The sequence below is a fragment of the Melopsittacus undulatus genome, unplaced genomic scaffold, assembly GCF_012275295.1.
Source record: "Melopsittacus undulatus isolate bMelUnd1 unplaced genomic scaffold, bMelUnd1.mat.Z mat_scaffold_708_arrow_ctg1, whole genome shotgun sequence".
Classification (NCBI taxonomy): Eukaryota; Metazoa; Chordata; class Aves; order Psittaciformes; family Psittaculidae; genus Melopsittacus; species Melopsittacus undulatus.
The window spans coordinates 27,175-39,271 of record NW_022994532.1 but is presented as its reverse complement, the minus strand read 5'-3'; the positions used below and the strand labels follow the sequence as shown (position 1 = coordinate 39,271).

Genomic DNA, 12,097 nt, shown 5'->3' with positions numbered 1-12,097 from the left:
TTCTTAAGATTGTCTCGAACCAGATCCTTATGTACAGTGGGCCCAAGGTCTAGATTTTCACAGTCCCTGCATCTGCCTTCCAAGACTTGGGTGCTGCGGTCAGAGCTTTTGCCACTGAAGACCGAGGCAAAGAAGTCATTAAGAACCTCAGCCTTCTCCAAGTCCTGTATAGCCAGTTCTCCCGAAAGCTTCCGGAGGGGGCCTACTCTGTTTCCATGATGGCAACTACATCATAGTTTTCCAGCTGCACAATGACTTCCAACTCCTCCTGCCTGCTGTCCATGCTGTGGGCATTAGTGTAGATGCACTTCAGCTGAGCTATTGATTCTGCCACCTTTTGTGGGGAAGAAGCCTTAATTCTCGTGTGACTGTTCTCAGGTGCTTCTGTTGTTTCTAACACATCAACAAACCTGCATCTCCACCCCTGCCTCCACTGACGTGGCCAGGGTGCTGTGCACATTAGTACAGGCACATTTCAAATGTGCTCCAGCGTGCTTGGCACATGGTGGAGCAGAACTAAGGACCTTACTAGCACCCCATCCCTCAAAGCACTGGCATGCCACCCCCAGCCTTATATCCAGCGAGGCTGGTTTTATCCCTTTTCCTCTTTAAATATTGTTTAAAGCTCTTCTAATAAGCCCTTCTAACTCTTGCACAAAGGTCCCTTTCTCCGTTTGAGACAGGCATACCCTGCCCATTGCAAGCACGCCTGGAGCCATGTAGGACAACCCATCATCAAAAAACCCCTAATTCTGCTGGTGATACTACTCTTGGAGCCAGTTACCCATCTGATGGGTCTTCCTGATTCTTCCCTGATCAATGCCTGTAACTGGAAGGACAGAGGCTATGTGTGCTCCTCACCCCTTAACCAGTTGTCCCAAGGTCCTGATGTCTCTTTTGATTGCCTTTGGGCTCCTTATTGCAAATGCATTGTTGCCTACATGAAAACCCTTATTTAGTAAGGTTCTGGTTCATGTCGCTCACATTTGTAAATGGTATGTAATATGCTTGTTTCTTGATAATTTCCAAACATTAAAATTGTGTAGCATAATGTCTGCTAAGTAGCACTCCAGATGTCAGATTCTTCTGATGATGCAGTCATTATACCAGTGGTTTAGAGACTGACACTGCTGAGCTGGAGCCCTTCTCAAGGACTAATGCATTTGGACACAAGATTTGACTCAAAGGGTTTCCCTGGGTGGTGCAGAACTGCAGAAATAGCTCTGTGTCATGGCTTGGCAATGAAGTGATGGGCCTGCTGAGAAGAGCGGATGGCCAAAGGACATGGGGTTGGGGGTATTCCTGGTGAGGAAACACTGCCTCGAGTCAACACAGCCGTGGGAGAGCAAGAGAAAACAAGTCACATGTGAGATAGCTTGCATTTGCTCATGTTTGTCAACAAGTTGAAAAAGAAACAAGCATTCTAAGATGTCTACCTAAAAATACCAGCTTAATCTTTCAAGCAAAAAAAAAAAAAACCCATTAGTTTAGCTTGCACAGGATATGGTCTTCCCCACTCCTACATAAAACAATGCAAATTCATGTATTTGGTGTCACACTGCCAGCTACACAAACCTGGGATATTATAACAGCCAAATTCAAAGCTTGTGTTTCATGTGGCCCATGCACCATGTGACTGGGCATTAGGGGTAGGCAGGAGTTGATATTATCTGCCAACAGTGTGTGAAAATACCAGCTAGCATCTGTAAGACTGGAAGGTCTTTTTATAGATTAACAGCTTTGACTGGCTGACATAACCATTCACAACCACTTGCTATTTTTCAGAAGTCTTCTGCAAGCTTCTAACAGTGATTTAAAAATACAATTTTACATTAATCTGAATTTTAAAGGTATTGAAAATATGCAGCAGGGTGCTCATGAATAGTTTATTTGTCTTCATTGAAATGTAAACATTGTTGTGAAGACTTTCTTGCTGGTCTCTAAATCTGTGCATGGTTACTGGTTATCCTACAGCAATTAAAATTTGGCAAATCTAGATATTCTCCCGAGAAGAATATATAGACTCATCTCTTTCTCATTCCCAGACTCATAATGCTCTTCTCAGAACAATAATAATCAGCAGTTTTATTAAATACTGTAATTAAGCAACAAAATTAAAAGGTAGTCACATAAAACAACCAAGTGTTCACTCTCCAGTGCAAGCAGCAGACACTTTGGCTAACCTAAAGGTATGCAGCACAAATCTGGTAGTCTTACTCCTTTGCAAATAAGACAACTTGTGGTTTCTGTAGGAAGAATACTTCCACTGGGCCTAGGAAAGGTCTGAAAATGAAAAAAGTGTTTAGAAGTTTTATTTTGTTTTATCTTTGAGTATTCTTTTATTTCATTGTATTGATATATTATCGTGTACACTTTAGAATCAGGAAGAGTGAAGGATGTTCTCTAAAAGTCTCAATGCAAATTAAGAGTATTCCTTTCCTGTAAATGGTCTGTTTCCCCAGAGACAATTTGATAGTATTTGATGCAATAAAGGAGCCAACGAGGAGAGGTGCCCTGCTTGACCTCGTGCTCACCAACAGGGAAGGGCTCGTTGGAAATGTGACTCTCCAGGGAAGTCTTGGATGCAGTGATCACGAGATGGTCGAATTCGAGGTCCTCAAGACAGTGAGAAGAGCATGCAGCAAGCTCACTGCCCTGGGCTTCAAGAAAGCAGACTTTGGGCTCTTCAGGAACCTGCTTAGCAAGGTTCCATGGGATATAGCCCTAGAGGGCAAGGGGGCCCAAGACTCTTGGTTAACATTCAAGGATCACCTGCTACAGGCTCAGGAGTGTTGCATCCCGACTAGAAGGAAGTACAGCAGGAGGGCCAGGAGACCTCCTTGGATGGATAAGGAGCTGCTGAGAAAAATTCACAGGAAAAAAGAGGCTTATAAAAGATGGAAACAAGGACAGGTGGCCTGGGATGAATACAGGGATGTTGTCAGGGTAGTTAGGGAGCAAGTTAGGAAAGCTAAGGCCCAATTGGAGCTCAACTTGGCAAGGGATGTTAAAGATAACAGGAAGGGATTTTATAGGTATGTAGCGGCTAAAAAACAGACTAAGGACAATGTAGGTCCCCTACGGAAACTTTCAGGAGAACTGGCGACACAGGACTTGGAGAAGGCTGAGGTTCTGACTGACTTCTTTGCCACGGTCTTCACTGGCAAAGGCTCTGACCGCAGCACCCAAGTCTTGGAAGGTGGATGCAGGGACTGTGAAAATCTAGACCTTGGGCCCACTGTACATAAGGATCTGGTTCGAGACAATCTTAAGAACCTGAATGTACACAAGTCCATGGGACCTGATGAAATCCATCCACGGATCCTGAAGGAGCTGGCAAATGAAGTTGCAAAGCCACTGGCCATCATATTTAAAAAATCATGGCAGTCAGGTGACGTTCCCAAAGACTGGAAAAAGGGAAATATAACCCCCATTTTCAAGAAGGGGAAAATGGATGACTCAGGGAATTACAGACCACTCAGTCTCACCTCTGTGCCTGGCATAATCTTGGAGCAGATTCTTTTGGAAGGCATGCTAGGGCACATGAAAAACAACAAGGTGCTTGGTGACAGCCAGCATGGCTTTACTAGGGGAAAACCCTGCCTGACCAATTTGGTGGCCTTCTATGACAGGGCTACAAAAGTGATGGACAGGGGTGGAGCAGTTGACGTCATCTCGTCATCTGCCTGGACTTGTGCAAAGCATTCAACGCTGTCCCACACGACATCCTTGTCTCTAAATTGGAGTGTCATCAATTTGATAGGTGGACCACTCGGTGGATAAAGAACTGGCTGGATGGCCACATGCAAAGCGTTGTGGTCAATGGCTCAATGTCCAGCTAGAGACCAAGTGGAGTCATTCAGGGATCAGTGTTAGGACCGATCTTGTTCAACATCTTTGTCTCTGACCTGGACAGTGGGATTGAGTGTGCCCTCAGCAAGTTTGCCGATGACACCAAGCTGTGTGGTTCTGTTGATACGCTGGAGGGAAGGAATGCCATCCAGAGGGACCTTGACACACTTGTGAGGTGGTCTGATGCCAACCTCATGAAGTTTGACCATGACAAGTGCAAGGTCCTACACCTGGGTGGGAGCAATCCCAGGCACAGCTACAGGTTGGGCAAAAAGGAAATTCAGAGCAGCCCTACAGAGAAGGACTTTGGGGTGTTAGTCAATGAGAAAATGAACATGAGCCAGCTTCAGTGTGCACTCACAGCCCAGAAAGGCAACCGTATCCTGGGCTGCATCAAGAGGAGCGTGACCAGCAGGTTGAAAGAGGTGATCCTGCCCCTCTACTCTGCTCTCGTGAGACCTCACTTGCAGTACTGTGTGCAGTTCTGGAGTCCTCAACATAAAAAGGACACAGAACTGTTAGAACAATGTCCAGAGGAGGGCCATGAGGATGATCAGGGGACAGGGAGCACCTCCCATATGAAGACAGGCTGAGAGAGTTGGGGCTGTTCAGCCTGGAGAAGAGAAGGCTGCGTCGGAGACCTCATAGCAGCCTTCTAGTATCTGAAGGGGGCCTACAGGGATGCTCGTGAGGAACTCTTTGTTAAGGACTGTAGTGATAGGACAAGGGGTAATGGGTTGAAACTTAAACAGTGTAGATTTAGATTGGATATAAGGAAGAAATTCTTTACTGTTAGGGTGGTGAGGTACTGAAATGGGTTGCCCAGGGATGTTGTGAATACTCCATCTCTGGCAGTGTTCAAGACCTGGTTGGATGAAGCCTTGGGTGATATGGTTTAGTGTGAGGTGTCCCTGTCTATGGCAGGGGGGTTGGAACTAGATGATCTTGAGGTCCTTTCCAATCCTAACTATTCTATGATTTTATGATACTTCACTTACAGAAAAAGAATTCTTCATATGATTCATATTGTTGCTCTTAAAACTGCAGTGTTTCATTCTGTATCTTTCAATTTAAAGAAAAGTCAGCATTTATGTAGCATTTCCTTTTTATGACTGCAGTTCAATGCTCTGTTGCTAACCAAACAACTGACAGAACAAAGAGCTTTGCATACCAATCTGCCATAGCTAAAACAGATCAGCAGATTTTGTGATATCATCCCAAAAGCAGGTGTTCTCTAGTATTTTTCCATATAATCAGCTAATTAACTGCTTTAATTATAAGAACCTCTCTGATTTTGAAGTGAAATTGAGAATCACTTTATCTACTGACAACTTATATATACAACTGACTAACCAAAGAATATGCCAAAATGAGTATTCAAGTCTTTCTTTTTGAGATAACCAGGCAAGAAGTTCCTGAGGAAAGATACAGGCTGTGTGACAACAAAACAATTGAAAAATAAGCAAGAAAAAATTCTTGCCTGTTCCTGAGTTAGTTCTATTGACATGTATTTAATGAATGCAGTTTATTTGCCAGAAAATTAAACAAATGATGGACACTGTTTTAGCAAATCACTAGCTGCTCAAGGGTTTTTCGTGAATTAATCTTTCTTTTTATGAATGTAAGGCAGAAAAAAAGAGATCTTGCAACCAGTAATGCCATTTGTGAGCTCCTTCTGTGTGTTTCTGCAGCGGCAAAATGCTGCCAGGAAGTATAGTGAGGAATAGGGTTCCCATGCAGCCCAGCAAAACAGCGCTCTGAAAAGGCATGCTGACCCACTTTCAACCATCAGTTCTTGCTGACCCTTTGTTGAGTGAGAGGTTCTTGCAACTTTTTGTTGTTTTCACCCTTTTAAGTTCTCATTTCTAACGCAGCAAGCCTGTCTCTCTCTTTCTCATTTTCCTTCTTCCCCAGTATGCATGAAAGAAAGCCAGATTGTTTCTTGTGACTGTCTTTGCTTTATGTAATTAAAAAAAACTTCCACCCTTTTCCTTGTTAAGAACATGCTGTGGAAGAAATATGGATCTTGCCATCAACAAACTTATGATACAATACCTTAAGGAACACAGTCTGATTAAATTCATGTACGAAAAACCATACTTTAATTGTTACTCTTGGCAACAGTGAAGGATAATAGTGTAATATTATACTAAATATTGCCACGTGCAATAGTAAAAAAAACCCCTGGTTTAGTCTTGCCAGCAGTGGTGTGCAAGCCTCCTTTTGAATTCAGGTTTGGATGTTGTCATTTAATCTAAATCTTTTGCTTCTCCTCCTTCCAAAACCAACAGAGGTTTAGAGAGACCTGCAGTTTTATTGGAACCATTTGCTCAGCCTAAGTTGCCAAAATAATTTAGTTAAAACTAGGACTTTTATTTGGGTTGAGGTTGATTCCTGAGCTCCACAGAGGTCGAGGCACTTAGTTTGTCTTCCTCTTTCTCAGTTCCACCATGGAGCCTACAGCAGTGCTCTGCCAACTCAAGCTGTTATTTCCTGAATGCCAGTCCCCCAGTTAAGCTTAACCATGTTTGTGAGCTCGCACAAGTGGAGAAGAAACCTGTTTTTCAGATCTCTTCCTCACTGTTTATCTGCTACAATGCACAGATAAATATGCAGCTCCAAGGATTCAGAATAAGTAGACTCCAGTGGTGCAAAACTGCAAGTCCTGCTGGTAATGCTGCTACTGCTAGTGTGTTAGTGTGACCTCTCTTTGATAATGAGTGACAGCTGCTTTGAAATGCCTCACAGAGTGCTTGTTCCCTCTCTTGGGCAACAAGTAGAAAACCATAATAAACCAGAAATTTGGAAGCTATGGAAAAAAAAAAAAGCTCTGCTTTATGCTACTTAAAAAGCATTGTTTGAAATTCTGATAGCTCCAACAAAATGGTAATACAGCTACAATCTCATACTAAAACTCTGTAAATCCTGGGAAATATCTGACAATAACAAATACTATGATGTTACTGTAATTAAGGAAGTATCTATTTCTCACTACGTATGTGTTTTGTGTGTGGGCATGCACGTGTAAATGGGAAAAAAAACAGGCTCTTGAATGTCAGAACCTTCACATGACGAGGGGGTTTGAGTCAAATACCTATTTCTAAATCTACCCTCTGTAGTTAGAGCCCAGTTTGAATCCAAAAATAAGTTTTTTTGGTTTGGCTTCTATTCTATTGCAGCAAAAATGTCACAGGTCAGAATGATACATCAAAGATGCTCTACAGTAGCACTGCCTTGATCTGAAATAGATTAAAACTATGCTTCAGTTTTAAAGTGAAACCAGAGTAAAAACTTGATGGCTCTTGTATCTGACATTCTTCTCTCAGAAGGCACAAAACAGTTCAAATCTCTTCTTAAAAGAGGTATTGTAGTCTTGAATGGAATTCTCATGAAAAGTGAACCAGAAATGAGCCGTTCTGGTTTTTGGCTTTTTTTTTAGATGCAATCCAAACTGAAAGCAGTAAGAATTTAGTGAATGGAAATGAGAAGCCAATCTGTGTTGAACACACATTGTATGAATTCAAGCTCCAGCTTTAACCCATCCTGAAAATATATATCTTATGTATCTTATTTACTTGCATAAATGTTTACATCTGCTTGCATTACAAAAGAGGAAAAAAAGTTTTATTTATGTAGCTTTAATACAAAATCACAGGACTGTACAAAATTTTTAGAAACATGTATGACAGCTGATTGAAAAGTATGATTTCTGTCCCATTAAAAGTCTTGATGCTTAGATCTGCTTTTATCCTAAATTTGTCAGAAATCTTAAATATAAATAATGTAGGGCAAATCATATAAACCAGAAATCTGAACATACTGTTTTGTGATTTTTCATCAAAATTGTCAACAGTTATGAACGAGAGCATTGTCTGAATCTATAAATTGCTGTAACTGCAATTCTATTTTATCAGAATATTAGCTATACAAGGAAAAATTAAAACCAATTTACTTAGTTTTCTGCCAGCAGTGTATAAAATAGGACTGAAAGACACTAAGAACACCTGGCCAATGTAGCTGCCAATTTTGGGTTTAGTGATTCTTAGAGGTTTTTTTATTATAAAAGAGAAGACAGCCCCTTTCAGTTTGAGCCTGAAAAGTCTCAAAACTATGCACAACATAGAGAACAACAAACTAATTCAGATTACTTCAAAATACCAAAAAAATATGCCACTTCTGATGGCAAAGAAGAAAGGAAGCTCTCACCCTTATAACCAGCTGCATTCGTTTTCCAGTCATTAGCATTCAGATGTCCTGCACGTGAAGTTCTGACAATAATATGCTGTATGTCTCTCCAGGTCAGAAATGGACTGTGAAAAAAGGGAAAGACAAATTCACAGATCAGATGTGTTTTACCAGAATGTAGGGACACAAGATCATGTGAGCTAAAATGTATCCAAACCAAAACAACCCTCATTTCAATTCTCAGCTTTCCCTTGCTCCATTCAAATGAACGTGTCCTAATTTTACAGAATTATTACATGAAATTACTTAGACAGCTGGGCGGGGGAGGGGTGGGGGTTGGTGTGGTGTGTGTTAAACTAAACTGTAGATTATAATGATATATAGTAATACTCTATTATATAAAACTTAAGGGAAGATGAAAGAGTACATTTCACACAGAGACAATCTGTATGAACACCAACTACTGTATGTTATCTACCTTGACCGTATTTTATCTACCTTGAACAGTGCAAAGCAAAAAAACCCAAAATGTTGGCTTCCTGAAAAGCTCTACTAAATCTCACTAACTGTATGCTCAAGTTGCCAATTCTTTCAGACTTTCAGCTCATATTGAAGCTATTTCAGGTGCTTCTATAGTTATTAATTTGTCTACTGCCCTGTCTTAGAACTCACTGGGGTCTATGTGCATTTTTCAAGAAGACCAACTAGCCAGCACTGAATCTGAGTAGTTAGAGAGCAAGGGCTTCCTCATACAAATGTGTATTCCTTTAAGGGCTTCCTAATAATGTGGCCACTTGGAAGGTGAAAATAAAAACAATTTGTATCCTCACTATGACATTAGCACCCATTTATCTTGTAGGACCAGAACACATCTATAGGGATTATTGTTTTCTTGTTTCATTTAGATCCACCCCAAGAAGAATTTCTTTCCTTAGAAGATGATCTAAAGGTGCATGGCTATCACTGGGGTGTTTTTAATTTCTCCTTCAATTTTCTCAGTTTCTCTATCATCTGTAAGAAGACAAAGAGTATTCCCTTTAAAAATGCAGATTAGTAAAGGGAAATGAGCCACTAAATAAGGAAGATGAAAGAAGCATTGTCATGTGTGAGTTCCTCAGTATCACTACCTATCCATATTACACATACTGGCAGAACTCCACTCACTTGTAATGATGAAGATAAACTAGAATGGACTTTATCAGTCCCAGCACACGCTGTCTACACTCTTCAGGACTAGACAGTCATTGAAAACCTGGGAAACCTTGGTTCAGTTCCTCAACATATGCTCTTGTGTCTCAGACCAAAAAGTCACTTCAGCCAGTAGACACATAACTTATTCTCAGCAACTATCTCTAAGGCATAATAGTGGGGCTCTGTTTTCACTTGCAGGTAGAAACTACACCAAGGAAACAGACAGAAGAGTGTGGAAAATGTCAACCATGAGTGATTTTGAGTGGGTAGCTTTCTGGGGTGAGGGGGACATTGCCATCACATGGAGTGGCTCTACGCTCTTAAAACAACATGTAGTTGTTAGAAATTTCAATGAGAAATTTCCTTGGAAAGCAGACACAGGGTAAATGAAACATGCAGCAATACCTTGTTCTCTAAGTTGCCCTGTCAGTGGAAGATAGAAAAATCTCACTCGTCTCTGATGTACACAAATAAATGTTGTGTGGGTTGGCATTCCACGCACAGTGTTTCACATCTTACAGAACTTGGTTTTCTCAAAAGAATATATTTTGGAAATACTTGAGTAATCACTGCTTTATGGCCCTTAATATGGAATTAGAATCCTGCTTATCCTGTGAGCTGAAATCAGGCAATTAGTAAGCAATCAGTGAATACATGTGATAATCTATTGAAAAATGAGCATTTTCCTTTTCATTCAAGATTTGTCAATTTAGGTTTTCAGATGACAAATTTCAGCTTCTACAAGCTTCATCCTTAAGAAAAGGCCGTAGGGATGCAGAACTTATTGCAGTCAGCTTGTTTATAGAAAAACTTACTCCTAGCCTAACCTCTGTGTGAGTTATATGTAAGCATATATTCATGGATATTAGCGAATGGAAGTCCACCTTTGTTGGGGCAATTACTGATAATGAAAACAAATTTCAGAACCATGGTCTGCAATTCCATATGGGAGAGAAAAACCTGGGACATACAGGATGGTTACTTACACATAACTGATTTTTACACACTCTACTTTCCAAGAGCGTCATTATTCATATGCTTGAAAAGAAGTAGAGTTGCCTAAAAATGTCAGACTTCTTTTATGTAATGAGAGCTGTAAGGAACACTGCAAAGGCAGTGGCCAAATCATTGAACTAGACATATTTTTCTCATTTCCTTTGCAATAATACAATTTTAGTTGTGAGTGTATCTTTTCCATTGCAGAACATTTCCCAGTGGGTGTATGCGGACCATGGGTATGCTGAGGTAAACTAGCACCCTTCTACCTACACCTGGGACACCACAGGAAGCGACATGTATTCTGGAGTCAGCACAGAAAGCCCTGTCTGTAATTCTTGTTGGAACAGGGAGGATATGGAAAATTCTGAAGAAGGAAGATGATTTTTAAGTGAATGTCTTATTAATTGTAGACAGATTTTTCTGTAATATCTTCCAAGCTCTATCAACTCATGGCCATTTAATTTCTCTGTGTTTTTGGCTAGCAGATATAAGGGTATTCTGATATTTAAATTATTCTGTTATTTTCAGGGAGAGTTGATGCTTTCTGTCCCTGAGCATTTATTAATACAAGCATAAATACACATTTTTTCTCAAAGTGGAATTTCTCACACTAGACAGTTGGACTAGAATGACAATAATTGTTTATCCAGCTGAGCTGGTAAAAATGACTGAACAAGAAAAAGAAAAGAAAATAGAGTCATGGAATATAAGGAGCATTAAGGGTTTGTAAGATAGCGTATGCTTGGACAGTCACGTAACACGCTTCAGGAAAAAAAAAAATACCAGTATGATTTTATACAACTCAGGAATTTCACTGAAAGCCTGTGTAAAGTCTTAAAAAAACATGCTTCAAGCCTTCAGGAAGACCTCCAGGAATCCCGAGAGTTGCATTCTTCATAATCTGGAATCTAAACAATCTGTTATTCTATAAAGCAAGCTGTCCATGCTACTGGTGAAAAATAAGGCACTAAAATACTACTTTCAACTTCTAAAGGACATGTTCAAGATAACGCATGTTCAACTGATTATTTAAAGAGGAATGATAGATCTAATGGTGGATCTAACTATGCCTAGATAAAGGAACTAAAGATATAGTCTCCACTTGATAATACTAATCTCTCATAAACTGAATTTAAGTTGCTCAGTCAGCAAATAAGATTATGTCTCAGAATCATGGTTAACTTCTAAAAACAAAAACAATGGCAGATCTTGAAATCTGAGCCATTCAATGCTGTAGCTACCTACCATCCTTATCTAACCATAGAAAATAATGTGAGAATTTCTGTGCAGAAAGACTTGATCAGAGGCCTGATTTCCAACACATGACTGAATATATGGTTAAATCAGTCTGTCTCTCATGCAGCCTTTCAGCCTGCTTGCTTACTCTGCAAGTCATAAGATTTTTTTTCTTCTCAAGAAATGGCAGTTTGGGCGTATTTATACCTAAGAGATTTAAAATCATAAGAACAGTACTCAAACTGATTTTGTAGGACCTTCACTATAGTAAAAATCGAGCTATTGCAGGACTGAAATTCCCTCTCTACAGTAGATCTCATGGCAGGGGGGTTGGAACTAGATGATCTTAAGGTCCTTTCCAACCCTAACTATTCTATGATTCTATGAAACAAAACAGGTCTGCAATTGCTTAATTGTTTGCCCATACTATTTTTTCAGAAACCTTAAAAAAATAGAAAAAACAACCCAACAAAAAAAACCTCCTAAAACTCCAAACAAAACCAAACCCCAAAACCAAGCAAGCAACAACAGAAGAGGAAACTGGAATTATATCAACAGCAGTTCATTTGGAGAAAGAAGAGGGATTTTCTTCTTAACAAGATAGTCTAGCAGCCTATTTTAAAGCATCTGGAAA

The 12,097-nt window shown here is 40.2% G+C and overlaps 1 protein-coding gene across 1 annotated transcript in view; it reads right to left on the bottom strand.

Moving 5' to 3' along the window:
• Nucleotides 1-8,058: 8,058 nt before the first annotated feature.
• Nucleotides 8,059-12,097, bottom strand: part of LOC117438844 (proprotein convertase subtilisin/kexin type 5-like) — a gene marked incomplete at both ends in the record, with an annotated part of 28,608 nt that continues 24,569 nt past the window's right edge. The window contains one exon of the mRNA XM_034074230.1: nucleotides 8,059-8,162. Within this exon, the coding sequence (XP_033930121.1) occupies nucleotides 8,059-8,162 (104 nt within the window). The remainder of the gene's footprint in view (nucleotides 8,163-12,097) is intronic.